Source organism: Nycticebus coucang, chromosome 14 (genome assembly GCF_027406575.1).
Source record: "Nycticebus coucang isolate mNycCou1 chromosome 14, mNycCou1.pri, whole genome shotgun sequence".
NCBI lineage: Eukaryota > Metazoa > Chordata > Mammalia > Primates > Lorisidae > Nycticebus > Nycticebus coucang.
In genome coordinates, this window is record NC_069793.1 from 3,148,886 (window position 1) to 3,174,918 (window position 26,033).

General features: G+C 47.3%; 1 protein-coding gene, 1 non-coding gene and 1 pseudogene across 5 annotated transcripts; 2 read left to right on the forward strand and 1 right to left on the reverse strand.

The window, feature by feature from the left end:
* Window positions 1-87: 87 nt before the first annotated feature.
* Window positions 88-18,620, forward strand: LOC128565302 (fatty acid-binding protein, heart-like; annotated as a pseudogene).
* TRNAS-GCU (transfer RNA serine (anticodon GCU)) lies at window positions 94-175 on the forward strand. The gene has a single exon. It is a non-coding gene; the product is annotated as a tRNA-Ser (tRNA).
* SLC29A2 (solute carrier family 29 member 2) lies at window positions 17,905-25,743 on the reverse strand. Of its 4 annotated transcripts, none has more exons than XM_053562194.1 (12): window positions 25,541-25,738; window positions 25,210-25,291; window positions 23,667-23,830; window positions 23,358-23,497; window positions 22,824-22,958; window positions 22,042-22,139; window positions 21,739-21,823; window positions 20,776-20,924; window positions 20,471-20,576; window positions 20,286-20,371; window positions 19,384-19,583; window positions 17,905-18,813 (listed from the first exon to the last, which is right to left on the reverse strand). In XM_053562194.1, exons 1-12 carry the CDS (start codon window positions 25,567-25,569, stop codon window positions 18,702-18,704), a joined length of 1,386 nt encoding a protein of 461 aa, XP_053418169.1. In that variant the 5' UTR covers window positions 25,570-25,738; the 3' UTR covers window positions 17,905-18,701. The 4 variants fall into 4 exon arrangements, with proteins under 4 accessions (XP_053418169.1, XP_053418173.1, XP_053418171.1 ...); XM_053562198.1 differs by having other exon boundaries at window positions 25,210-25,457; window positions 25,541-25,732; XM_053562196.1 differs by lacking the exon at window positions 20,286-20,371 and having other exon boundaries at window positions 25,541-25,743.
* Window positions 25,744-26,033: the final 290 nt, after the last annotated feature.

Sequence of the window (26,033 nt, forward strand, 5' to 3'; positions counted from 1 at the left end):
TTCCGCGTAGGTGTTGGGGAGGTGGGGGGCGGGTACCCGGAAGGTGTGAGGAGATGAGTGATAAGAGAATGTGGAGAGAGGTGTCGAATGCGGGACGAGGTGGCCGAGTGGTTAAGGCGATGGACTGCTAATCCATTGTGCTTTGCACGCGTGGGCTCGAATCCCATCCTCGTCGGTACTGTTTTATGGGCGTCTTAATTTTCCACATCCCGCCTATCTGGAGCAGCAAACTGAAGAAAGCTGAATTGGGCGTGCTAGTGGAATTCGGTCCAACTCGGGGCTTTCTCTCCTGTTTGTCCACTCTCTGTGTCCCTGCTGCTCACACTTAGATGGCGCGGGGCAAAGGCCTGGTGTTCTTTCTCCCTGGAAAGAGGCCCCGGGGGTCAGCCATACATGAAAAGACTGGAACTGGGAATCTGGCTAGTGCTAAGTTGGGGGCCAATATGTTTTCTGCAGGAATTAGAGAAGCCCCCACCGGAGCCATCCCCTTCCCCATCTGCAGTAGTGGAACTTGGCAGGGGAAGTGGTGGTGGTGTTTGATTATTTATTACTGTACTCAGACTACTGATATACCCCCACTTCTTCTCTCAGGGTGAAGACCTCGTGTCCACATGCCCCTACCCCAACACACACAAACCCTTCTAGGCAGATAAGCCTCCAACAGTCCACCACCAGCCACCGTAATACAGAAGGTGCTTAATATTTGTTTACCCATGGACTCTTTAGAAAGAGAGGCTGCTGCTAAATCAGGTATTGGCCATGTAATCAACACTCAACCTTTCCAGTTCAGTCAGGGCGGCCCCTAGAGGGTAGAGTGCTCTGAGTCTTGGGAAGGTACATTGGGACCGACTGGAGAGGGCCTCAAATGCCAGGATAAGATGTCTGCGCAGTTATCCCACTGGCAGTAGGATGCCCTGGTGGTTGAGTTGGAGAGTGACTAGAAAACATTTATTTTGCAGCCCAGGGCAATAGCACCTGTTAAGCAACTGCCAGAGTCTATGTTAGGCACCAGGAATAGGGCATTGAAGAACACACAGGTACCGTCCTTGAAGGTTTTCACTGGCGACCCTTGCCAAAGAGGGGAGAAAGGCAAGTGCAGATCCCTTAAGCACAGGCCTTCCAAACTGGAGCCTCAGAAGTCAGATTAACCATCATGATGTGTTTTCTTTAACCTGCTCCGTGTTTAAAAATAAGGACTTAAAAACATTAGTAATTAACTTTAGTGAATTCAGAGATTTCATGTAAAATCCACATTTTCAGGGTTTTTTTAAAAATCATAGCTGTGTACATTAATGCAATCATGGGATACCACACGCTGGTTTTATTTACAATTTGAAATATTTTCATCACACTGATTAACATAGCCTTCATGGCATTTTCTTAGTAGTTATATTAAGACATTTATATTCTACATTTAGTAAGTTTAACATGTACTCCTGTGAGATGCACCTTAGGTGTGGTCCTACCAATTATCCTCCCTCCACCTAATCTCCCTCCTCCCATCCCCTCCCTTTCCTCTTTCCCCATATTCTTAGGCTATAATTGGGTTATAGCTTTCATATGAAAGCTATAAATTAGTTTCATAGTAGGGCTGAATACATTGGATACTTTTTTCTTCCATTCTTGTGATACTTTGCTAAGAAGAATATGTTCCAGCTCCATCCATGTAAACATGAAAGAGGTAAAGTCTCCATCTTTCTTTAAGGCTGCATACTGTTCCATGGTGTACATATACCACAATTCATTAATCCATTCATGGTTTAATGGGCACTTGGGCTTCTTCCATGATTTAGCAATTATGAATTGGGTTGCAATAAACATTCTGGTACAAATATCTTTGTTATAATGTGTTTTCTGGTCTTCTGGATGTATACCTAGCAGGGGTCCTCAAACTATGGCCCGCAGGCCACATGAGGCAGTGTAATTGTATTTGTTCTCGTTTTTTTTTTTTTTACTTCAAAATAAGAGATGTGCAGTGTGCATAGGTATTTGTTCATAGTTTTGTTTTTTTTAAACTATAGGCTGGCCCTCCAACGGTCTGAGGGACAGTGAACTGACCCCCTGTTTAAAAAGTTTGAGGACCCTTGTTAGAGGAATTGTAGGATTGAATGGCAGGTCTATTTTTAGATCTCTAGGTGTTCTCCAAACATCTTTCCAAAAGGAATGTATTACTTTGCATTCCCAGCAGCAGTGTAGAAGTGTTCCCTTTTTTCCACATCCTTGCCAACATCTCTGGTTTTGGAATTTTGTGATATGGGCTAATCTTACTGGAGTTAGATGATATCTCAAAGTAGTTTTGATTTGCATTTCTCTGATGATTAAGGATAATGAGCATTTTTTCATATGTCTGTAGGCCGTGCACCTGTCTTCTTCAGAGAAGTTTCTCTTCAAGTCCCTTGCCCAGCCTGAGATGGGATCACTTGTTCTTTTCTTGCTAATACATTTGAATTTTCTGTGGATTCTGGTTTGTAACTATTGTCGACGACATAACCTGCAAATATCTTCTCCCATTCTGAGGGCTGTCTGCTTTACTTACTGTGTTCTTGGCTATGCAGAAGTTTTTTAGTTTGATCAGGTCCCAGTAGTGTATTTTTGATGCTGCTTCAATTGCCTCCTCATAAAATATTTGCCCAGGCCGATTTCTTCAAGAGTTTTCCCTGCACTTTCTTCTAGTATTTTTATAGTTTCATGTCTTAAGTTTAAATCTTTAATCTAAGGAGAGTCTTATCTTAGTTAATAGTGAAAGGTGTGGGTCCAGTTTCAGAGTTCTACAGGTCGCCAGCCAGTTCCTCTGCCAGTTCACCCAGCACCATTTGTTAAATAGGGAATCTTTTCCCCACCGAATGTTTTTAATTGGCTTGTCAAAGATCAAATAATGGTAAGTAGCTGGGTTCATCTCTTGGTTCTCTATTCTATTCCATACATCTACATCTCTGTTTTTGTTTTTGTTTCTTTTTTTTTTTAACCTGTTTTTGTACCATGCTGTTTTGATCACTATCGATTTATAGTATATTCTGAGGTCTGGTAGCATGATTCCTCCTGCTTTGTTTTTATTTCTTAGTAATGTTCTGGCTATTCAAGTTTTTTTCTGATTCCATATAAAACAAAGTATTTTTTTGAGATCTTTAAAGTATGACAGTGGAGCTTTAATAGGGATTGCATTAAAATTGTGTATTGCTTTGGGTAGTATGGACATTTTAACAATATTGATTCTTCCCAGCCATGAGCATGGTATATTTTTCCATTTGTTAACATCTTCAGCTATTTCTTTTCTTAGAGTTTCATAGTTCTCTCTTTCACGTCCTTTGTTAGATAAACTCCCAAATATTTCATCATCTTTGGCACTACTGTGAACGCAATAGAGTCCTTGACTGTTTTTTCAGCTTGACTATTGTTGGTATATGTAAAGGCTACTGATTTATGAGTGTTGATTTTGTAACCTGAGACACTGCTGTATTCCTTGATCACTTCTAAGAGTTTTGTAGTAGGATCCCTGGTGTTTTTGAGATATACAGTCATATTATCTGTGAAGAGTGAAAGTTTGATCTCTTCTGACCCTATATGGATACCCTAGATGGCCTTTTCTTCCCTAATTGTGATGGCTAAAACTTCCATTACAATGTTAAAGAGCAGTGGAGACAATGGGCAACCTTGCCTGGTTTCTGATCTCAGTGGAAATGATTTCAGTTTAACTCCGTTCAATATGATATTGGCTGTGGGTTTGCTGTAGATGGCCTCTATCAGTTTAAGAAATATCCCTTCTGGGTGGCACCTGTGGCTCAAGGAGTAGGGTGCTGGTCCCATATGCTGGAGGTGGCGGGTTCAAACCCAGCCCCGGCCAAAAACCACAAAAAAAAAAAAGAAATGTCCCTTCTATACCAATTTTCTTAAGTATTCTGATCATGAAGGGATGTTGGATATTATCAAAAGCTTTTTCTGCATCAATTGAGAGAATCGTATGGTCTTTGTTTTTTAATTTGTTTATGTGCTGAATTATATTTATAGATTTAGGTATATTGAACCAGCCTTGAGACCCTGGGGTAAAACCCACTTGGTCATGGTATATAATTTTTTGATGTGTTGCTGGATTCTGTTTGTTAGGATCTTGTTGAATATTTTTGCATCAATATTCATTAGTGATATTAGTCTATAATTTTCTTTTCTTGTTGGGTCTTTTCCTGGTTTTGGGATCAAGGTGATGTTTGCTTTATAGAATGTGTTTGGTAGTATTCCTTCTTTTTCTATATTTTGGAAAAGGTTGAGTAATGTAGGTACCAGTTCCTCTTTAAAGGTTTGGTAGAATTCTGATGTGACGCCATCTGGTCCCGGGCTTTTCTTTTTAGGGAGATTTTGTATAGTTGATGTTATTTCATAATTTGATACAGGCCTGTTCAACATTTCCACTTAATTCTGGCTAAGTCTTGGAAGGTGGCATGCTTCCAAGTATTGGTCAGTTTCCTTCAGTTTTTTGAATTTCTGAGGAGTCTGTTGTTATTTCATCTTTGCCATTTCTGATTGATGAAATTAGAGATTTCCCTCTCTTTTTCCTGGTTAGGTTAGCCAAAGGTTTATCTATTTTATTGACCTTTTCAAAAAATCAACTTTTTGATTTATTGATCTGTTGTATAATCCTTTTGTTTTCAATTTCATTTAATTCTGCTCTGATGTTGGTTATTTCTTCTTCCGGGTTTGGGATTGGAATGTTCTTCCTTTTCTAGTTGCTTGAGATGTCCCATTAAATTGTTAACTTCTTCTCTCTCCCTTCTCTTGAGGAAGGCTTGCAGTGCTATAAATTTCCCTCTTAGGAGTGCCTTTGCGTTATCCCAGAGGTTCTGATAATTCGTGTCTTCATTATCGTTTTGTTCCAAAAATTTGGTAATTTCCCTCTTAATCTTGTCTATGACCCAGCTATCATTCAACATAAGGTTATTTAGCTTCCATGTTTTTGTATGAGTATGCAGATTCCTGTTACTGAGTTCAACTTTTATTCCATGGTAGTCCAAGAAGATCCAAGGAATAATTTCTATTCTTTTAAATTTACTGAGGTTAGACTTGTGACCTAAGATGTGATCGATTTTGGAGGATGTTCCATGGGTTGATGAGAAGAATGTGTATTCATTTTCAGTTTCTGATTTGAATTCTGGAAGATTGGGCTCGGCACCCTTAGGACAGTGGTTATGGCGCCAGCCACATACACCAAAGGTGGCAGGTTCGAACCTGGCCCTGGCCCAGCTAAGCAACAATGACAATTGCAATAAAAAATAGCCAGGCATTGTGGCGGGTTCCTGTAGTCCCAGCTACTTGGGAGGCTGAGGCAAGAGAATCGCTTAAGCCCAAGAGTTTGAGGTTGCTGTGAGCTGTGATACCACAGCACTCTACCAAGGGTGACAAAGTGAAACCCTGTCTCAAAAAAAAAAAAAAATAGTAAAATAAAACAATTCTGGAAGATCTGGCAATGCCAGGCCTGCATTCCCACAAAGTGACAATTGGCTAGAACATCAGAGTGGCTCTCCCTTTGCAAATAGTCTTCTCTTTGCCAGAGTCCCAACCCCACCTTCTCCCTAGCTACTCCCTACTCTCAGCATTCTTGTTTCATCTGTAGTGCTCACACAGTACCCATGTGCCACCTCAACTAATAAGATTCGCCTGGTTATCTGCCCACAGCTCTCCAAACACACACAAAATGTTAGGCACATAGCAGGTGTCAATACTTGTTGAGGTATCAAGATCACGGGAAATCACATGGAAGCCCCGGAAGGTGGCCAAAAGCCTGCTGCTGTGGGCAGAGGTGCCTGGTTGCAGGGAGGGACTGGCTGGGACGTGGGAGACTCAAAGCCCAGTGTTAGTAACCACTAGGAAGGGGTCTGCTGGTGTCCTCAGTGCAGACCAAATGCAGGTCACTGCCAGGTATATTGAATGTGAGAGTAAGAAATCTGTTTTATTCAAAGTCTACTGATTTAAATGTCAATCTCATCTAAAAAATACCTTTGTCGACATCTAGAATGGTGTTTGATCAAATATCTAAGTCCTGTGGCCTAGCCTAGTTGACACATAAAATTAACTATAAGACTCTACTGCTCTTTTATGCAGGCCCCTGGGCTCCTCTCTCTTCCCTTCCACTGTTTCAGCCAGACGCCAGACTCACAGGCCTTACACATCCCACTCCACCTCCCTTTCCAGTTGGTCTCTCTTGCCTAGACCCACTGCCACCCACCCTTTAGAGGTCTGAATTGGTGCCATGTCAGACTGAGCCATTCACACGTGGTATCTTCCAGCGCCCAGTCAATTTCAACCAGGGGCGGTCTCAAGTCGTTTAAAGGTCTGATTGAGGCTAGAAGACAATATATTAACTCTTCACTTATCCCAAGGTGAAGACCAATGGCTACAGTTTCCTGAGGTCCTGTCATATGTCAGCCCAGATCAAAGACTTTTCCTACCCTGAATTCTCCCAACCACTGTTCAAAAGAGTTGTGTACATTTCCCTCATGTCTCCCTCCTCCCAGAGTGCTGTCACCCTCGCCAGCCTCCACGTGCTATGTGGCTTACATGGTCTGGCTTTGGTAGCTGCCCCCAAGGCTGCCTTCATGTGCTGAAAGGACTAAAATATTGTCTGAATCAACAAGTTCATGCTTGGCTGTCCACCCACTGTCCCACATGGAACCCAGGGGTCTCTTAGGTACTATTCTTGGAAAACAGGGCAGAGTGTAGGCTCTGAACTTGGAATTCAGATAGTACTGTGTGGTCCTGAGCAAGGTATTATTTTATTTTATTTTTTATCTTACAAAGTCTCACTTTGTCACTCTTGGTAGAGTGCCATGGCATCACAGCTCACAGTAACCTCAAACTCTTGGGCTCAAGCTTTTCTCTTGTCTCAGCTTCCTGAGTAGCTGGGACTACAGGCACCCGCCACAATGCCTGGCTAGTTTTTTTTTAAGAGACGAGGTCTCACTCTGGCTCAGGCAATCCACCTGCCTTAGCCTCCCAAGCGCTAGGATTATAGGCCACTTTTTTATTCTAAATAACTTTTGTTTAAAAATTGAGGTAAAATACACATAATTTAAAATTAACCATTTTAGGGCAGCGCCTGTGGCTCAGTGGGTGGGGCGCCAGCCCCATATACTGAGGGTGGCAGGATCGAACCCAGCCAAATTGCAACAACAACAAAAAAATTACCCATTTTAAAGTGTACAATTCAGTGGCATTGAGGATGTTATACAACTACTTTATCAAGTACCAAAACATTTCCATCACCCCAAAGAAAATCCCATGCCCATTAAGCAGTTACTTTCTACACTCCCCGGCTTTCTGCCTCTGTGGATTTGTCTCTTCTAGATGTTTCAAATATGTAAAATCATAGAACATGTGGCCTTTGGTGTCTGGCTTCTTTCACTTAGCACAGGACTCGCTGGGTCACATGGTAGTTCTATGCCTAGTTTTTTGAGGAACCGTCAGATTGTTTTCCATGGTGGCTATACCATTTTATAATCTCACCAGCAATGTATAAGAGTTCTTCGCTAACATTTGATTTTTGCCATTAAAGAAATAATACTGTAATCTTGGGCATGAAGTGGTATCTTTTTTAATTTGAATTTGCATTTCTCCGATGATTAATAATGTTGAGTGTCTTTTTCTCACACTGGTTATGTGTATATCTTCTTTGGAGAAATGTCTATTCAAGTCCTTTGTCCATTTTTGATTGGGTTGTCTTTTTATTACTGAATTGAAAGAGTTCTTTATAGATTCTGGAACTAAGCCCCCTCCTCTTTTTTTGAGATAGGGTCTCACTCTGTTGCCCCGGCGAGATGCAGTGCCATCATCATAGCTCACTACAACCTTCAACCCCTGGGCTCAAGCAATCTTCTTGCCTTAACCTCCCAAGGAGAGCTAGGACTGTAGGTGCATGCCACCACACCTGGCTAATTTTTAATTTTTCGGTAACGATTAGCATCTTGTGGGTGGCGCCTGGAGCTTCGTGGGTAGGGTGCTGGCCACATACACTGAGGCTAGCGGGTTCAAACCTGGCCTGGGGCAGCTAAACAACAATGACAACTGCAACAACAAAAAAATAGGCGGGCGTGGGGCAGGTGCCTGTAGTCCCAGCTACTTTGGAGGCTGAGGCAAGAGAATCACTTAAGCCCAAGAGTTTGAGGTTGCTGTGAGCTGTGATGCCATGGCACTCTACTGAGGATTACATAGACTCTGTCTCAAAAAAAAAAAAAAAAAGATTAGCATCTTGTTATCTGGGCTGGTCTTGAACACATGACCTCCAGTAGTCTTCCTGCCTTGGCTGCCTAGAGTGCTAGGATTACAGGCATGAACCACTATACCTGGCCCCAATTAATCTATTTTTTCTGATGTTACTCATAATTTTGATGTCACATCTAAGAATTCATTGCCAAATCCAAGGTCATGAAGATTTGCCCTTTTCTTTTTCTTTCTTTCTTTCTTTCTTTCTTTTTTTTTTTTTTTTGTAGAGACAGAGTCTCACTTTATCACCCTTAGTAGAGTGCTGTGGCATCACCAACTCCTGGGCATAGGCGATTCTCCTGCCTCAGTCTCCCGAGTAGCTGGGACTACAGGCACCTGCCAGAATGCCTGGCTACTTTTTTGTTGCAGTTTGGCCAAGGCCGGGTTTGAACCCACCACCTTCGGTATATAGGGCCGGCGTCCTACCCACTGAGCCACAGGTTGCTGCCCTGCCCTTACTTTTTTCTAAGAGTTTTATAGTTTTAGCTCCTATGTTTAGGTCATTGATTAATTTAGTGTTAGTTTTTGCTTATGGTAAGGGCCCACATTTGTTAAAGAAGCTGGTTCTCCCATTGTCTTGGAAATTTTGTCAAAACTCAATTAGTCATAGATGTGTAGATTTATTTCTGGTTCCTTAATTCTACTCCATTGGTCTATATGTCCATTCTTATGCCTGTACCACACAGGTTTGATTATTGTAGCTTTGAGGTAAGTTTTGACATTAGTAAGTATGAATCCTCTAACTTTGTTCTTTTTCTTTTTCTTTTTTTCCCTATATTTATTTATTTATTTCAGATTAGTGTGAGGGTATGAACAACTAGGTTACAATGTTTGCATTTGTTAGGTAAAGTCCCTCTTGTAGTTGTGTCCTGCACCCAAAGGTGTGCTGTATATACTTACATTGTGCCCTTTAAGCGGGAGCACATCAATTCTCTCCCTCCTCACCTCTCCTCCTTCCCTCCTTCCCACTCCCTCCAACTTGAATTGAAGTGAGTTTTTCTCTTCATATTAGTATTGAGTACATTGGATGACTTTGTTCTTTTTCAGTGTTGTTTTGGCTGTTCAGGGTTGCTTGCAATTTCATGCGAATTTGAGAAAAGGATTTTCTATTTCTGCAAAAGAGACCATGGAATTTTTATAGGGATTGCATTAAATCTGTGTGTCACCTTGGGTGGTATTGCCACTTTAACAATGCACATCTTCTGATCCATGCACCTGAAATATCTTTTCATTTATTTATGTCTTCCTTAATTTATTTCAGCAATGTTTTGTAATTTTCAGTGTACAATTTTTTTACTTCTTGGGTTAGTTTGTTCCTAGGTATTTTATTCTTTTGTATTCTATTGTAAAAAGAGTTGTTTTCTCAATTTCCTTTTCAAGTTGTACTTTGCTCATGTGTACAAATGCAATTAAAAATTTTATGCTAATTTGAATCCTGCAACTTTGCTGAATTCATTTATTTATTTTTTATTTTTATTATTATTATTTTCTTTGAGACAGAGTCTCAAGGTGTTGCCCTGGGTAGAGTGCTGTGGCATCACAGCTCACAGCAACCTCAAACTCTTCGGCTTAAGTGATTTTCTTGCCTCAGTCTCCCAAGTAGCATGGAGTACAGGCACCCACCACTACGCCTGGCTATTTTTTGTTGCAATTGTTATTGTTCGCTGGCCCAGGTGGGTTCAAACCCTTCAGCCTCAGTGTATGTGGCTGACACTCTACCCACTGAGCTATGAGTGCTGCCCCTGAATTAATTTATTAACACTAATAGTTTTGTGTGTGTCTAGGTGTATTCCTATGATTTTTTTACATTTGTATATATTATACTTCTGTGAATATAGACAGTTTTGCTTCTTCCTTTCCAACGTGGATGCCTTTTATTTCTTTTTCTTGCCAAATCGCACTAGCTGTAACTTCCAGCAAATGTTGAATAGATGAAATAGTGAAAGTGGGCATCCTTGTCTTGTTCCTAATTTTAGGGAGAAGGCTATCAGTCTTTTATCATCGAGCATTATATCGCTTGTGGAGTTTTCATTAAATGTTCTTTATCAGAGTGAGGAAGTTTCCCATCTACGTTTCCTTGTTTGTTCATTAATTTTATCTTGAAAGCATGTTGGACTTTGTCACATGCTTTTTGTGTTGTTAGTTTAGATGATCACGTATTTTGTCCCTTTCATTCTATTAATAGAGTGTTTTACTTTGATTTTCCTACGTTGAACTACCTTGCCTTTTTGGAGTAAATCCCACTTTGTTATGGTGTATAATTCTTATTTATTTACTTATTTATTTTTGAGACAGAGTCTCACTATGTCGCCCTTGGTAGAGTGCAGTGGCATCACAGCTCACAGCAACCTCAAACTCTTGGGCATAAGCTATTCTTTTGCCTCAGCCTCCCAGGTAGCTGGGACTACAGGCGCCCACCACTACGTCCAGCTGTTTTTTTGTTGCAGTTGTCGTTGTTTAGCTGGCGCAGGCCAGGTTCGAACGCCAGCCTCAGTGTATGTGGCTGGTGCTGTAACCACTGTGCTACAGGCACCAAGGCATAATGTTCTCTTATAGTCCTTTTTATTTCTGTGTACAGGGACACTTTTGCATGTTGTGCTATTGTGCTTTTCCGACACTGCATTTTATGCGAGTTGAAGGTTGAAGGCATCCCTGTGCTGAGCAGGCCTGTCTGCTGAGTTTCCAACAGCAGGTGCTGACTTCATCCCTGTGTCACATTTTCATAATTCTCACAATACTTCAGACTTTTCATTATTATATCTGTTATTGTGATCTGTGATCAGTAATCTTTGATGTTAGGATTATAATTGTTTGAGGCACCATGAACCAAGTTCATATAAGATGACAAACAAAAGCAGTAAACGCTGTGTGTGTCCTGACTCTCCCTTGACTGACCATTCTCCCATCTTGGTCCCTCTTTTCAGGTCTCCCCATTCCCTGAGACCCAACGATGTTTAAATTAGGTCAGATAGTAACCCTACGACAGCTTCTGAATGTTCAAGTGAAAGGAAGAGTCACAGATCTCTAAAGAAAAAACTAGAAATGATTATGCTCAGGGAGGAAGGCATGTTAAAAACCAAGGTAGGCTGGCCAGGCACGGTGGCTCATGCCAGTAGTCCCAGCACTCTGGTAGGCTGAGGCAGGTGGGTTGCCTGAGCTCAGGAGTTAGAAACTAGTCTGAGCAAGAGCAAGATCCCATTTCTTTTAAAAATAGAAAACTAGCTGGGTGGGTGGTGGGCACCTGTAGTCCCAGCTACTTGGGAGGCTGAGACAAGAGGATCGCTTGGGCCTAAGAGTTTGAGGTTGCTATGAACTATGAGGCCACAGCACTCCACCCTGGGTGACAGAGTTAGACTCTGTCTCAAAAACAAAGCAAAACAAACAAATAAAAAACACAAAACAGGCGTATGCCAAAAGGTTGCTTGTGAATGCAAAGGAAAAGTTCCTGAAGGAAATTAAAAGTGCTATTCTAACAAATACACAAAAGATAAGGTAGAAAAACAGCCTTATAGCCGATGGGGAGAAAATCTGAGCCATCTGGATAGAAGATAAACATTTCCTGAGTTCCACCCAGTTCTCCCAGCGCCCCCGCCGCGAGTCTCAGCAGCTCGGGCGGCGGGAGGAGCGGCAGCTTCGCGAAGGCGCTGGGCGCCGCGGCCCCAGGCACCCGGCACGCGCCCTGCCCGCCGCCGAGATGCCCAAGAGGAAGGTCAGCTCTGCCAGGGCAGCGGGGAAGGAAGAGCCCAAGAGGAGGTCGGCGCGGTTGTCAGCTAAACCTGCTCCTGCGAAAAGCGGAAACGAAGCCAAAAGAGGCAGCAGCAAGGGATAAATCTTCAGACAAAAAAGTGCAACGGAAAGGGAAAAGAGGAGCAAAGGGAAAGCAGGCTGGAGTGGCTAACCAAGAAACTAAAGAAGATTTACCAGCAGAAAACGGAGAAACTAAAACTGAGGAGGATCCAGCCGCTGACGAAGCAGGAGAGGAAGAAGCCAGGTCTGATTAAAATCATATACCATGTCTTATCAGTGGTCCCTGTCTCCCTTCTTGTACAATCCAGAGGAATATTTTTATGAACTATTTTGTAAATGCAAGTTTTTTAGTAGCTCTAGAAACATTTTTAAGAAGGAGGGAATCCCACCTCATCCCATTTTTTAAGTGTAAATTGCTTTTTTTTAAGAGGTGAAATCATTTGCTGGTTGTTTATTTTTTGGTACAACCAGAAAATAGTGTGGGATGTTGAATTAATGGGAGGCTGTGACTATCTTGGGTGTGAGCTTAACATTCTATAGATGGAGGTTAGTTTTTATATCCTGTAATACGAAGCATACTAATGGCAGTGTGGAGTCCCAGTCCTGCATTTGATGTGTGAACGTTTTAAATTACTTCTATTCCCATGTTGTTTTGTACTAGAATTGTTTCCTAAAGAAAACCACTCCCATGATCATGGCTCTCCGTGTCAGAACTATGTACACTCTGTAATATCTTTGGTTGTGGTGCTCCTGTTTTCCTGATCACTTTGTTGCTGTGCTGTGAAGGACTGAAAATCTGAGCATGTAGCATATGGTAATGAAGTGTGGATTGGTGGGACTTACCTAACAGCGTATCAACATTCGAAGATACTGGTACTTGGTATCCTCTTAAGGAAAATTTGCCTCCAAATTTTAATCTGAAAAGTCACTGGAATAAATGTTTAAAAAAGAATTACAATAGCTTCTCCTGAAGCTCAGAGTAAAACTTCCACCCTGGGCTAGGGCTCCTTACTTCCTTCTGAGATTGTAGCCAAGTGGACCTCTGCACTGTGGGGCCCATAGGACTTCTACTTACACAAAGACTTACAGACTTAAGGAGGTGAGGGTTCCATCTGTTGATGGGATTTTCTCTCACTAATGTATTGTGGTGATTCCAGTGGAGATTCATGCATGGTGAATATAATGGAAAATTCTGAGTCTTATGATTCTTTTCAACATAAGCTTGAGGATTATATCAGAAAACAGAAAGCCAGAGGATTACAACCAAAGCTTTGTTTTACAAAGGTGACAGAAGACTTTGCATACCCAGAAATGGGCCACACTGACCCCAGACTTCCAATGCTAGACCAGGGACTCTCCTTCACAAGGCTCCCTAAATTTTACCTCCAAATTTGCCTACAAAAAGGCTGAAAACAGTGAAAAGCCAGGTGCCTCCCTTGCCTGAAATTCATCACACCAGACAAAGAGTGGACTCTCTAAACCACTGCCAGAAAATACATGACCATTTCTTCACATGCCAGTGGCTTCCAAGCCCACCTGTGCAAGGAGTGAATGCAGGCCCCCTCAGGGCTCAAAGCAGGGAAGAAACCCATCACCTCTCCTGGGAATACCGTATTAGTGTCCATCAGGGGGGCCAGCAAGACAGAGGCCAGACGACATGGTACAGGGAAGACAGGGGAGGGGGAGCAGCCAGGGTGGAGCACTTAGAACCCAAGAAGAACCACCAGGACAAAGGAGATTCCCACAAAGAGAACAGGGGCCTCAGCAAGAGAAAGGCAGAGGTGGAGCCATTCAGTGCAGAGAGGGCCAAACACAGAAAGAAGAGCTACCACGATGAAGATGTGGCCAAAGAGGCAAGAAGGTCTAGTAGAGAGAAGAAGGGGCCTGGCAACGAAGGCCTGGAGGAGAGGGACTTGTGGGATGAAGCCATCCTTGGCAGTTGTTACTGATGGCTGGGAGCTTGGGGCCCCAATATTAAGTAATTTGCATCTGCTGAAAAGGATGGATTAAATAACATTGAAGCAATTAAATGACCACCCACTTTGAAGAAAATAAAATTTCATACTCTATTCAACTATAAAAACCCAGGTGGTTTAAAGATGTACATGTAAAATATAAAGTATAAAAGTATTAGAAGAAAATCATATTAGTCTTGGAGTATGGATGCCTTTCCTAAGTAAAATACATTAGCCAGGGGCTATTAGAGAAAGAAAATTAATAGATATGATTATAGAAATTTAAGATGTAGGCTAGTCTAGAGTCCTTGCATGCCTGCCCTCTCGTAGCTGCTTTCTCAACCTAGCCCAACAGCACCAGGGTGGATGCCTTCCTGGGTACCTGGAAGCTAGTGGATAACAAGAATTTCGAAGAGTACATGAAGTCAATTGGGGTAAGTTTTGCTATGAGGCAGGTGGCCAACATGACCAAGCCTGCCACAGTCATCCAAAAGAATGGGGACACTGTCATCCTACAGACACAGCACCTTCAAGAACACAGAGATCAGCTTTAAGCTTGGGGTAGAGGTTGATGAGACAACAGCAGATGACAGGAAGGTCAAGTCCACTGGGACACTGGATGGAGGCAAACTTGTCCACCTGCAGAAGAGGCAAGAGACGACACTTGTGCAGGAGCTAAGTGATGGAAAACTTATCCTGACGCTCACCCACAGTAGTGTAGTTTGCACTCGCACTTAGGAGAAAGAAGCACAACCCGTCCATGCCTTCGCTGACTGCTGCAATAGGCTGACCCTTGACTCAGAACCACATTGCCTCATTTTTTTCCTCTGCCTTTTATATAAATGCATCTTGGTTAAGGGATTCTTCTGGAGTCAGGTGCCACAAGCCTGGATCTAGTTCCAGTTCTTATTGTGTATGTGTGGTTTGTTTTTCTTCAAAGGGAGCTCTGAAGTCAATAAAGCAGAGCCAAGGCCAAAAAAAAAAAAAGAAAAAAAAAGAAAGGAATTTAAAATTTAAAAAAAGATGTGTGTAGAAACTTAAAATAAAAAAAAAAGATGTGATTGCTGAAATATTTAAAATTTGTGTTGAGCAGATTTTGTAAGATTTTTAAAACAAATGTTTAAAACAAAGCATTATATGTATGCATATCAAGGCTCTAGAAAGATACAAAATATAACAATAAATGTAGGTTCTAGGGGCAAAGAACTGAGTGGGTGGGGAACACAACTCAGGTACCGTATATTGCCATGTATCATGTGCTCCTGTGTATAATACGCGCCCATGTTCTTGGCCCAAACTTCCAGGGAGAAAATATTTTGTTTTAATTTTTAATGTAAATTTTTAGGCTCCACGCTCATAGCACAGTGGTTATGGTGCCAGCCACATACACGGAGGCTGGCCAGGTTCCGCACCCATAGCACAGTGGTTATGGTGCTGGCCACATACACTGAGCTGGCCATGTTCGAATCCAGCCCAGGCCAGCTACAGCAACTATGACAACAGCAACAAAAAATAGCCGGGCATTGTGGCGGATGCCTGTAGTCCCAGCTACTTGGGAGGCCGAGGCAAGAGAATCGCTTAAGCCCAGGAGCTGGAGGTTGCTGTGAGCTGTGATGCCACCGCACTCTACCAATGGCAACATAGACTCTGTCTCAAAAAAATTTTTTTTGTTTATGTTTAGGTACTTGTTTTTTGTATTATAAAGGAATTTTAGCATTTATTTTTTGACATTATGGTAAAAGAAATTTTATGTAAAATAAATTACAAAACACAAGAACAAGAAACTGTACTGGTAACATTTACAGTATGTACTCATTTTCAAAGTGTATTTTTTTCTATTTTGAGTTTTGTATCATAGAAGACTTTTTCAAGAAATAAAATACTTTTAAAGGAAAAAAAGGATTACAATAAATGGCTTTTTAGATTTTAGGTACATATGTTAAGAATTGTGTATACAAATTGAAATGTCTGTACTGATGCTCAACACAACCAATAAAATCTCAACTACAAAAAAGAAAAAGAAGATAAACATTTCCTTAAGCCAAAACCTAATCCAGAGGAAAGCTCTGACTCTGTTTACAATCTATGAAGGTTGATTGATGAGGAGGCTGCAAAGAAAAAGTTTGAAGCTAGAAGAGATTTAAGGAAAGAAGCCGTCTCTATAACATAAAAGAGCAAGGTGAAGCAGCAAGTGCTGATGTAGAAGCTACAGCAAGTTATCCAGAAAATCTAGCTAAGATCATTGATGAAAGTGGTTACACTAAACAACAGTTGTTCGTTGTTGTTTTTTTTTTTTTTGTAGAGACAGAGTCTCACTTTATCGCCCTCGGTAGAGTGCCATGGCATCACACAGCTCACAGCAACCTCCAACTCCTGGGCTGAAGCGATTCTCTTGCCTCAGCCTCCCGAGTAGCTGGGACTACAGGCGCCCGCCACAACGCCCAGCTATTTTTTGGTTTAGCAGTTTTTTTGAAACAAGGTCTCACTGTTGCCCTGGCATGAGAACAGTGGCATGATCACAGCTCATTGCAGCCTCCAACTCCTGGGCTCAAGCAATCTTCCTACTTAAGCTTCCCAAATAGCTGGTACTACAGGTGTGCACCACCATACCCAGATAATATTCTTATTTTTTGTAAAGACAGTTTCTCATTCTGTTGCTCAGGTTGGTTTAAAACTCCTGGCCTCAAGCGATCCTCCTATCTTAGCTTCTTGAAATATAAGGATTACAAGTGTGATCCACATTAAACACAAAAGAAGGCAGTGATAAAAGAAATGAGAAGGGGACCTAGCAAGTGTTGGGGTGCTGCTCCCACCAGTTCCAGGCAAGGGGTACAGCTAAGCCTCCTGGTCTTTGCAAGATACCCCTCAGACTCCAACTACTCTGCCTCTCTCCGGGACTAGAGGTTAGGCAAGTCCCAGGTGCCCACTGCTTATAAGGAAAAAGGCATAAACTTGAACTCAGGACTTGGGTCAGCATATATCCATTCAACCACAAGGCTAACTGGTCTCTCAAGGCAGCCATCCTCCTGTTTCCTGGATCCATCCTCGTCTCTCCAGGATGCTGTTTAGCCCCATCACCTCCCCTTGGACTTCAGGAATAGTTCCCTCTGTGGCTGCTCAGCTTCTGCCCCTTCCCTCTCTCAGCCCAGCAAATTTATGTTTATCCCTCAAGGCCCAGCCACGGGAACTTCAGAAAGCCTGCCTGTCTATCACAAGTTGCATTCTGTATCCCATGGCCTTGGGAGCAAGGACTGTCTCCCAAGGACCCTCTTTGTTTCAGGGTCTCAAGACTAGTCTCCAGACTAGTCAGGACCTAGCACAGGGCAGGTGTCTGTGAACAGCGGTCAAAAGAATGAATCCTTACTTGGGGGTTTGCTCTGTGGGTTATTTTAGCTACCAAGGCTGTGTTTTGCCTCCTTTCCTCTATGGTATCAAAAGAGTCTCTGGCTTCTGAGCAGCTGCCCTGTCCTGACTCATCTCTAAGTACACAACAGGTGCTCAGTGAGCATTTCCAGGAGGCAGGAAGGCAGGGGGGCAGAAGAAGCCCTGGCTTTTCTCCAGGCTGGCTGCACAAGGGAGGCAGCAGTTCGTCCTTCTGTCTGTAGAATTGGCTGGGTTGCCAAAGCCCTGCCCAGGCCAACAGCCTCTCTGAGGCTTGATCCAAGAAGGAACAGCCCTGGGGAGGCAGAGATGCCAGTTAGAGTCCAGGGGCTGCCGGAGATGGAGAGCAGCAGTTGTCTGTTCAGCCTGGTGCTCTGCCTAGGAGCATGGGCCCCTTGCAAATCCCCAGTTATCACATGGTGCAGAGGACCCAGCACAGAGCTGTCCACCAATCCCTGCCCCTCTCAGGGCTGCAGTTGCCCCATCTGTCAAGTGGTTGCAATCATCCAACCCAGCCCAGCCAGCTCATTGAGGCCAGCACAACAAATAGCACTTTGGAAACAACTCAGCGAACTCATCATACATCATATGAATGAATGGAGTTGTTATTAGACCCAGGGGCAGGGTCACAGAGAAACTGAGCAAAAAGGTGGAGTAAGTACTTAGGGCTCCTGCCCTGAGCCCTATGACAAATGGAGAAGCAGGCTGCAGGCAGCAATAGCACCCACAGGGAGAGGGATGGACCAGTCCTCTCTCCGGGCCTTGATTTCCTCACCTGCATAACGGGGCCAGCACAATCCCTGCCTAGCTCCTTCCAAGAGCCTCACTGAGGCTTCAGTGAGAGTGTGAGTGTGGAAGAGCTTGTAGACTGTGAAGTGCGGTGCACACAAGCAGGCTAACTGCAGTTCTGGGACACAGGCCCAGGTAGGCGCCAGGGAGGGGGCCAGTCAGTTCGGCATGAAAACACTGAGGCTCAGAGCCCAGGCCTCTGTGCACACCCACCTCCCACTCTGGCCTGAGTCAGGGGCCACATCCAGCACACCCTGGGGAAGGCCTCCTGGCAGCCTCTGGTGACAACTGACAAATGCTATCCTAGTGGTGGGGGGCCATGGCCTTGTGCCCCTTGTCCCTGATGATCCCCTTTCAGTGAGGTCTGACGTGAGCCAGCTGCTCCAGGTGAGGGCTAGAGTGACTGGTGGTGAATTTGTCCTTGCAGCACCCCAGGTGATCACCAGCCAGGATGGACAGCAACTGTTGCCTCTCCTGGGACCCCCAGACCCAGAGGCCTAGCCCAGGAGTGGCCTGTGCCCACTCCTGTTCCCCCTGGGCTGGATCCCGGCTCCAGGAGGAGGTGCCATGAAGGGGGCCGCTTCAGAGCAATGCCTTGAAGAGAAAGGAGAGGGCCGCTCCACAGGAGAGTCCCAGGGCCAGGAAGAAGGTCATGAGGGCGCCGGCTACCTCCCTCTCATGTTGCAGCACCTGCCTAGAACAGCAGAAATAGGAGCTCTTAAAAGACGCTGTGCCCAAACCCAGAACCAGCCCAAGGCCCTCTGCACGTCTGGTCTGGGCTTTTACCCAAGCCCTGTGCCACTGTAATTAGGCCCTGCTTCCTCGGCCTCAGTTTCCCCATCTGTAAAATGACAAGAGTATCTCTAAGGGTCTAGCATTGTAGGAGTCCAGATTCCACTGCCTTTCCCACTTGTCCTCCCTCTCACCCTTGCCCTTCTGGGTCCTCAATTCCCTTCCTCCTCAAGGAAACAGCCCCTGAACACTGCTTTTGATTGAAACCTTAGCTCCCCTTCAACTGAGAACTTTGGAGCATGATGGACCCTGAGGGACGACAGGCCAACCCATTTGTTTTATAGATGGGGAAGCTGAGGCCCATAGAACGGCCCCAGAACCAGTGCCTGGACTATTCTACTAGGCGCCCAGTTCTGCTTTTCCCGGTAGTTAGGGCCTGACAGGGGACACCAGTGAGGCCTGAGGACAGCTGAGGGGCTGGCCAGGGGTAGAAGTCCCCTCCCTCCCTGGCAGACCATCCCCCCTCACTGACTTGGGTGCCAGACACATGGTCAGAGACACCAGGTAGCCATTGGAGATGGCAAAAAGCAGCATGAAGGTGATGAAGTAGGTGTCCTGTGGGAAGAGGATGGGCAGACGGGTCCTCTGGGGTATGTGACACAGCATGAAGAGTGGTACGAACAGGAAGCGCAGGCAGACCAGCAGGGGCAGCAGCCGGCTGTCCTCGTCTGGCTGTGGGAGAGGTGGGGTGAGCAGGGTCTCTGGAGCCAGGTCTGCTCCAGCAACACCTCCAGACACCCATACATAGACCGTCAGTCACTCCCGACCTCTTCTGACCTGCCCTACCCTGTAAGCCCCGGCGCTCTAGAGAACACCCAGTGACCAGGGCCTGGCCTGGGCTGCCTCTGTCTCTCCCAAGCTCAAACATGTTCTCAGGGAAGAACTGAGAGAGGCCTCAGACAGCACCTATGGTTTTCAGACTTGGCTCCTCAGAACACCCCTCTGAACAGAAGAACCCTCTGGGGTCGAAGCGGTCAGGTTACCGAGTGGCACTGAGCACCTCCTCTTTGACTTAATGTATTTATTATATTTCCTTGGAAGATTTCATTTAAAGAAATAGCCCTGTAGCTAAAAGCATCCCCAAACTAGGAATCTTGTCCAATCTCTCACCAAAGGCAGGAATCTCTGCAGAACATTCAGAATGCTGAGGGCTGGGCGCCGATAGGGACACTGGGATGGACACTGGGGACACAGAGGTCAACTGGACATGGCTTCTGCTTTCAAGGAGCACAGGTGCTGACTGCCACTCGGCCAGCAGACCTGCTGCCAGACCACTTGGCAGACTCTTGGAAAATCACCTCTCTGTGCTCTTTTGTGCCCTCTGATCCCAACTGCTTCCTAAAGCATCAGCTCGCCCAGACTCAGTGTGCTTACCCACAGGAAGTAAGAGGTCAGGCTCCGCCCCAGCCAGTCCATAATGTTGAAGAGAAGGAAGCAGCAGACCGGGTTGAAGAACTGGCCTGGGAGAGGGGATGCTGGCAGCTCAACCTGGTCCCCAACTTCCCTCTCCCTCTGTTCATGTGCCCCCAACCCACCCTCTTCTATACCCCAACACTCACTCCACTTCCCAGGACCGGTGGAGCTGGTCACCATGGCTGTGATGGCAGGGAAGACAGACAGGGTGACTGTGAAGACCGACACAAGGCACAGCGCTGTCAGCCAGATCTGGGGGCCGAAGGCAGGGCCATGAGCAGGTGGAGCAGTCCCGGGGCCTTGCCCTCTTGTCCAGAAGCAGGTCACTTGGGGCCTGGCCCAGCTGTATCCCTGACTTGCTATGACCCTGTGCCCTTAGTGTAGACACTGTGAGCACTAAAGCCCCCTTCTCTCCCAGGGGTGTGGGGGGGGACCATAACCCGTATCTGACCTTCTGGAAGACAATGAAGACTGAAGGTTTTCCCAGCACCTGGGGTTCATCTGGCTCTGGCTCTGGCTCTGGCTCCAGCTCCTTCTCAGAGTCAAGATCCAGAGTCAGGGCTACCTTCTGAGGGCTGTGGGGAATCCCATTCTTCTCATCTGGGGCAAGAGGGGAGGGTGAGTGAGATCATGCCTGTGGCCCAGGTTTCTGGACAGGCAGGCACATCAGAAGGAGGTTTTAAGCAGTGAAAACGAGTGTTCCCGCTGGCCATGGTGGCACATGCCTGTAATCTTAGCACTCTAGGAGACTGAGACAGGCTGAGACAGATCGCCTGAGCTCAGGAGTTGGAGATGAGCCTGAGAAAGAGCAAAACCCTGTCCCTACTCAAAACAGAAAAACTAGCTGGGCATCATGGTGTGGGCCTGTAGTCCCAGCTACTTGGGAGGCTGAGGCAAGAGAATCACTTGTGCCCAAGAGTTTGAGGTTGCTGTGAGCTATGATGACGCCGTGGCACTCTACCGAGAGTGACAGAATGAGACTCTGTCTAAAGCAAAGCAAAACAAAGCAGTGTCCCTACCCCAGCCTGGTGCGTGCACAAATGCCGACAGTGAGGGAAGTGCCTTAGATGGATCATGTCGCTGCCGCTGCTCTACATGTGAGAAACTGAGGCTCTGAGGGTTTAAGTGATTAAGTGACTTGCCCAGGGCCACACAGCTGGATGCTGTGAAACCAGATTCAGATTCAGATGCCTTTGGACCTGGAGCATGAAGCTCCGCTGCTTCCCCATTTCAGAGAGGAGGACAACTGAGTCTGACGTTAATCCTACTGACTTCTCTCCCTGGTCTCCTGCCTCTGCTCACACAAGGCTGCTACGGGTAGGGCTCTCATAGGGACAGAGGGCAATGCTTCCCAGGGGAGGTGACTCCAGCTTCTTCTGGGTCTCTCACCTCCCCAGCAGGGTCTCTGGCTTACCAGACTGGAGGAGTTCAGCTTTGGTCTCCAGCTCTTGAGGTTGGGCCTGCAATGGTTTCTTGGCCAGGTAGTAGCGAGCAAACTTCTGTAGAAGCATAGGAAAGTGTCGGCCCAGTCTGGCTTGGCTCAGGTGTCTGACTCACACCACTGGCTTAGAGTCTGGGGTCCCCTGGGGGCAGACTCCTTTGGGGATGAGGGCTGAACCCTGGTCTCCTCTGCCTCCCCTGACTTCTTTGAGGGCCCCAGACTCAAGGCTGTATTGAGACACTCTGAGGTGGGCTCGGAGCTCACTAGCAGGCTCACCAGGTGGGACAGGCTCAGGTAGCACACAATGGACATGAGGATGCCCATGCAGGGTGTGATGAAGTATCCCAGCGCAGAGGTCTGGGCGTCCATGCCGCCTGTGGCAGAAACTTCAGCTGCAGAGAGGCAGCTGGAGCCATGGCCCCTGACAGGGCCTCCAACTTCTGTCCCACTTATTATTTTTTTTTTTTTAAGAAAAAAATTATTTTTTTGCAGTTTGTGGCCAGGGCTGGGTTTGAACCCACCACCTCTGGCATATGGGGCTGGCGCCCTACTCCTTTGAGCCACAGGCGCCGCCCTCTTGTCCCACTTCTTGCTATGCATCTTCCAGATGCCCTCCTAGCCTCACTCACTCCTCCCTTCACTGACAAACTCCAGGATCTCATCAGACCAGCCTTTCCCCTATGTGTCACTTTTGCTGAGCACTATGTGCCAAGAGCAATCTGAGCAGGGAACAGTAAGAGTCATGCAGGCAGGTAACGGCGGAGAGGTTACGTGCCCTGTTCAGCGCTCGCAGCCAATGAGCAGTAAAATGATTCAAACTCAAGTCTGCCTGAATCCCAAACCTATTCCCTCTCCCTCAACTTCAACCTGCTGCCACACACCAGGTGGCCCTAGGAGTCCCACCCCTGGCCCCAGGTTAACCCGCTCCTCCCCATAATCACCTCACTGCAGGGCCCAGAGCTAGCCCCCACTGCATCACCTCACCCCCACATCTACCTTTCTGCTCCCCCCCGAAACTCAGAGGCCATCCTAGCCTCCAGCCATCCAAGTTTACTCACTAGCCATGGACATGAGCATGGCAAGGGCGGCGAAGATTCCAGCCAGGCCCTGGCCACTGAGGAAGAGCGTGCTGTAGGTAGAGGGCATGGTGCCCAGCTGCCCGAAGAGGCTGCCCTGCAGGACTGCACCAAAGGCTGTGAAGGGACAGGGACCAGCTGCTGCCCAGCTAGGCAGGCCTCAGGGGTGCCCTCCTCAGGGGAGGGATCAGAAGGGTAGATGGGACTCTGCACTAGGTTGGGGGGGATGGGCTTTTCAAGGGACTCTGGGCATTGTGGAGGGCCAACCCCCATCCATCCTCTTGTGAGGTGCAGCACTTGGTCTGCAGGACTACTCTGAGGTTGCTTTGACAAGTGGGGCCTGTGACAAGTGATTTCCTCTCTCTCTCTGGGCCTCAGTTTCTTTATCAGGGGTATGGGTGATAAAGACCTGCCTCCCTTCTTGAGTATGTCAGGCCCTTTCAATTATGAGGAAGAGGCTAGGCTGAAGCCCGTGTGGGCTGTCTGGGGAGGTGGAGAGGGAACAGAGGTGCTCACAGTTGATGAGGCAGACGGAGGCCAGGGTGATGCAGAAAAAGGGCCTGGGGCTCATGTCCACCTTGACCAGGGCAGCCGTCAGGGCAAAGAGCAGCAGGATGGCCAGCAGGCTGCCCAGAATCCGCACCACCTCAGGGATGCTGCTCGGGAGGGGTGGTGGAGTGGATCAGCTGGGCCTGGGCAGGGCAGGGGAGAAGGGCTTGGGAGGAGGTTGGAAGGTTCAGCCCAGGCTGGGCAGGGAGTGGGGGTGGGAGAGGGGTGATGGGGGTGGTCCTTGGCAGAGGACGGGACCTCAGGCATGCCTCTCACCACTGGTACAGAAAGGAGTTGAGGAGGGTGAAAAGCAGCAGGGGCAGCTGGGACAGAAGCGTCACCCAGTTGTTGAAGTTGAAGGAGTCCTCAGGATCTGTGTAGTTGGTGTGCAGAGTCCTGGCTGTGCTGTTGAAGGGCCCCACCAGCCGCCCCTGGAAATACTGCCAAGTGGGACAAAGAAGGGTCAAGACCCCCAGTCTCCCCCACCTCCCTTCCTATGCCTGCGATGTTCGTCGATGTCTTCAGGGACCACCTGCTTTGTCCTTGAACTGTCTCCTACACACTGGGTTGGACACACTGAATTGATAGCTGAATGGGACAGAGCCCAACCCCTCAGAGCGCCCCTCCTCCCAGGCTTGGTTCAGCTTTAACAACCCCTCTTCTTTAGTGTTCTGGTTCTGGTCCCCACTCCAGTCTTGCAGCAGCTTCTAGATTCATTCATTCCATGGCTACTTATTGAGTACCTACTGTAAGCCAGGCTCTAGCCCAGGTACCAAGCAACTGCATTCTCTTTGGAACACACATCCTGTCACTCTTCTGCTTAACTCTCCCCCACCCCTGTCTCCCTACTGCCCACAAGGCAAAGTCCTGTTGGAGCATTATTTGGGGCCCTTTAGAAGAGATCCTGGTCTCCCTTTTGTGCTCCATTTCCCCGCTGACCACTAGGCACCCTGGGCTCTGGGCAGTTCTCTGAACTGGGTGGTCCTCTCTACCTCCCTGCTGTGCGTGGCTGTCACCTGATCTGGAATGCCCCCTCCTCCTGACCACTTCTCCTCCACCCTATGCACGCCTGCTCCCAACTTAATAAATCTCTTCCATGAAACAGAAGGCATTTTCCTCCTTCCCTGGGCCCCCGAAGTGCCCTGCCCCAGCCTGGGCTGGCACAGGTCATGTTACATTATTAATAGCTCTTTGGCCCTGCTTGCTTTCAAGACCGGGGGTGATTTACCTTTGGGTCCAGCACAGAGCTGGGCACCCAAGAGGCATCTGGAAATTTCTTGCATTGACTATGATACCCTGGAACACACTGTGTGTGTTGACTATGATACCTCGCTCCCGAAGTGATGAGAGCCTCACATGTCGGCCTCCCCTTTAAGGAAGGAGCGCTTCATGCAGACTAAGCCCTCTGTTGTGTTTCCTGGTCCACAGTAGGTGCACATTAAAAGTCTGTTGAATAAATGTTTCTAATTCGTGCTATTTCAGAGAGAACTAAAAGCTTTGATAACTCGCTTTTGCAGTGACTGGCTCAGAAATAAGGCAATCAGAGGAGGTGGGTGGCTGCTCCTTTGCTGGCTTCACCCACCCCCTGAGCTGGTGGGCTTCCCCCTCTGTTGTCTGGGCATTTCTGAAAGTTTGGCTTTCCTAGCTGGAGAGAAGCATTCCCCTGTCTGAGGCTCCATGCTGCAGCGGACAAACTGGCATTATGAGGAAACACAGGCGGTGTGGCGGGGAAAGCGCAGAGCTAGCCTCGGTCCAAGGCGGCTGCAGGCACGGATGGTGGTCGTGGCCATGGGGCTGTCGCTCCAGCCGCGAGTCTCACCGGGATGGCAGTGATGAAGAAGTTCCAGGGAAGGAGGGTGCCCAGCCCCAGGATAAAGAAGCTGATCCCGACCAGGTGGTAGCTGTAGGGATCAGTCAGAAGGTCACCCCGAGGACGCACCCGTCTCGGCCTGCCCTCGGTCTCCCAGGCCGCCCCTCCGGAGAGCGGACTACAGGCCCCATCACCCCGCTCAGGCAGTCGAGGCAGTCGGCTGATGGGAACTGTAGTTCGACCGGTCTTCTTTGCACCTAGGAACGCCCAAAGGCAGCAGGTCTGCGTTGCCCACGGCCACTCGGGTCCCCACACACACCCCACTCTGTCCCCATCTCACCTGTCCTGCGGGGCGTCTCCTCGAGCCATAGCCGCTGCAATGGGCCGCGCCCGGGTGGGAGAGGGCTGGGGAGGCCGCACCTGCACCTGCGCCCGGGCCCGAGGGCCAGCGAGGTGGGGGGTCCGGTCCAAATGCGGGTGGGGGATGGAGGGCTGCGCGGGGAGCCTGGGAGGATTCCTGCTGGCCGCCTGCTCCTCAGGCTCGGAACTCAGCTCCGCCCCCGGGGCGGGGACAGAGGGTCGCACCCCCTTCTCCCCTTCTCACGGCCGCCCGGCGGTGACTCCGGACTCCCGAGCAGGGCTTGGCCCTACCCCAGGGTCTGCAGATCCCTGCACCACGCGTGCGGTTTGGAGAGGCCTAACCGGGAACGCGTCACCGCTTCTGCCCCTCTCCGCCGGCGTCTCGGGGCTCCGCTGGACTGGGGAGCAGGGCGGGGGCTGCCCCGGCTTTGCTCTGTCCCGGTGTGGGCGCCTCTGCCGCGCCCCTGGCAGAG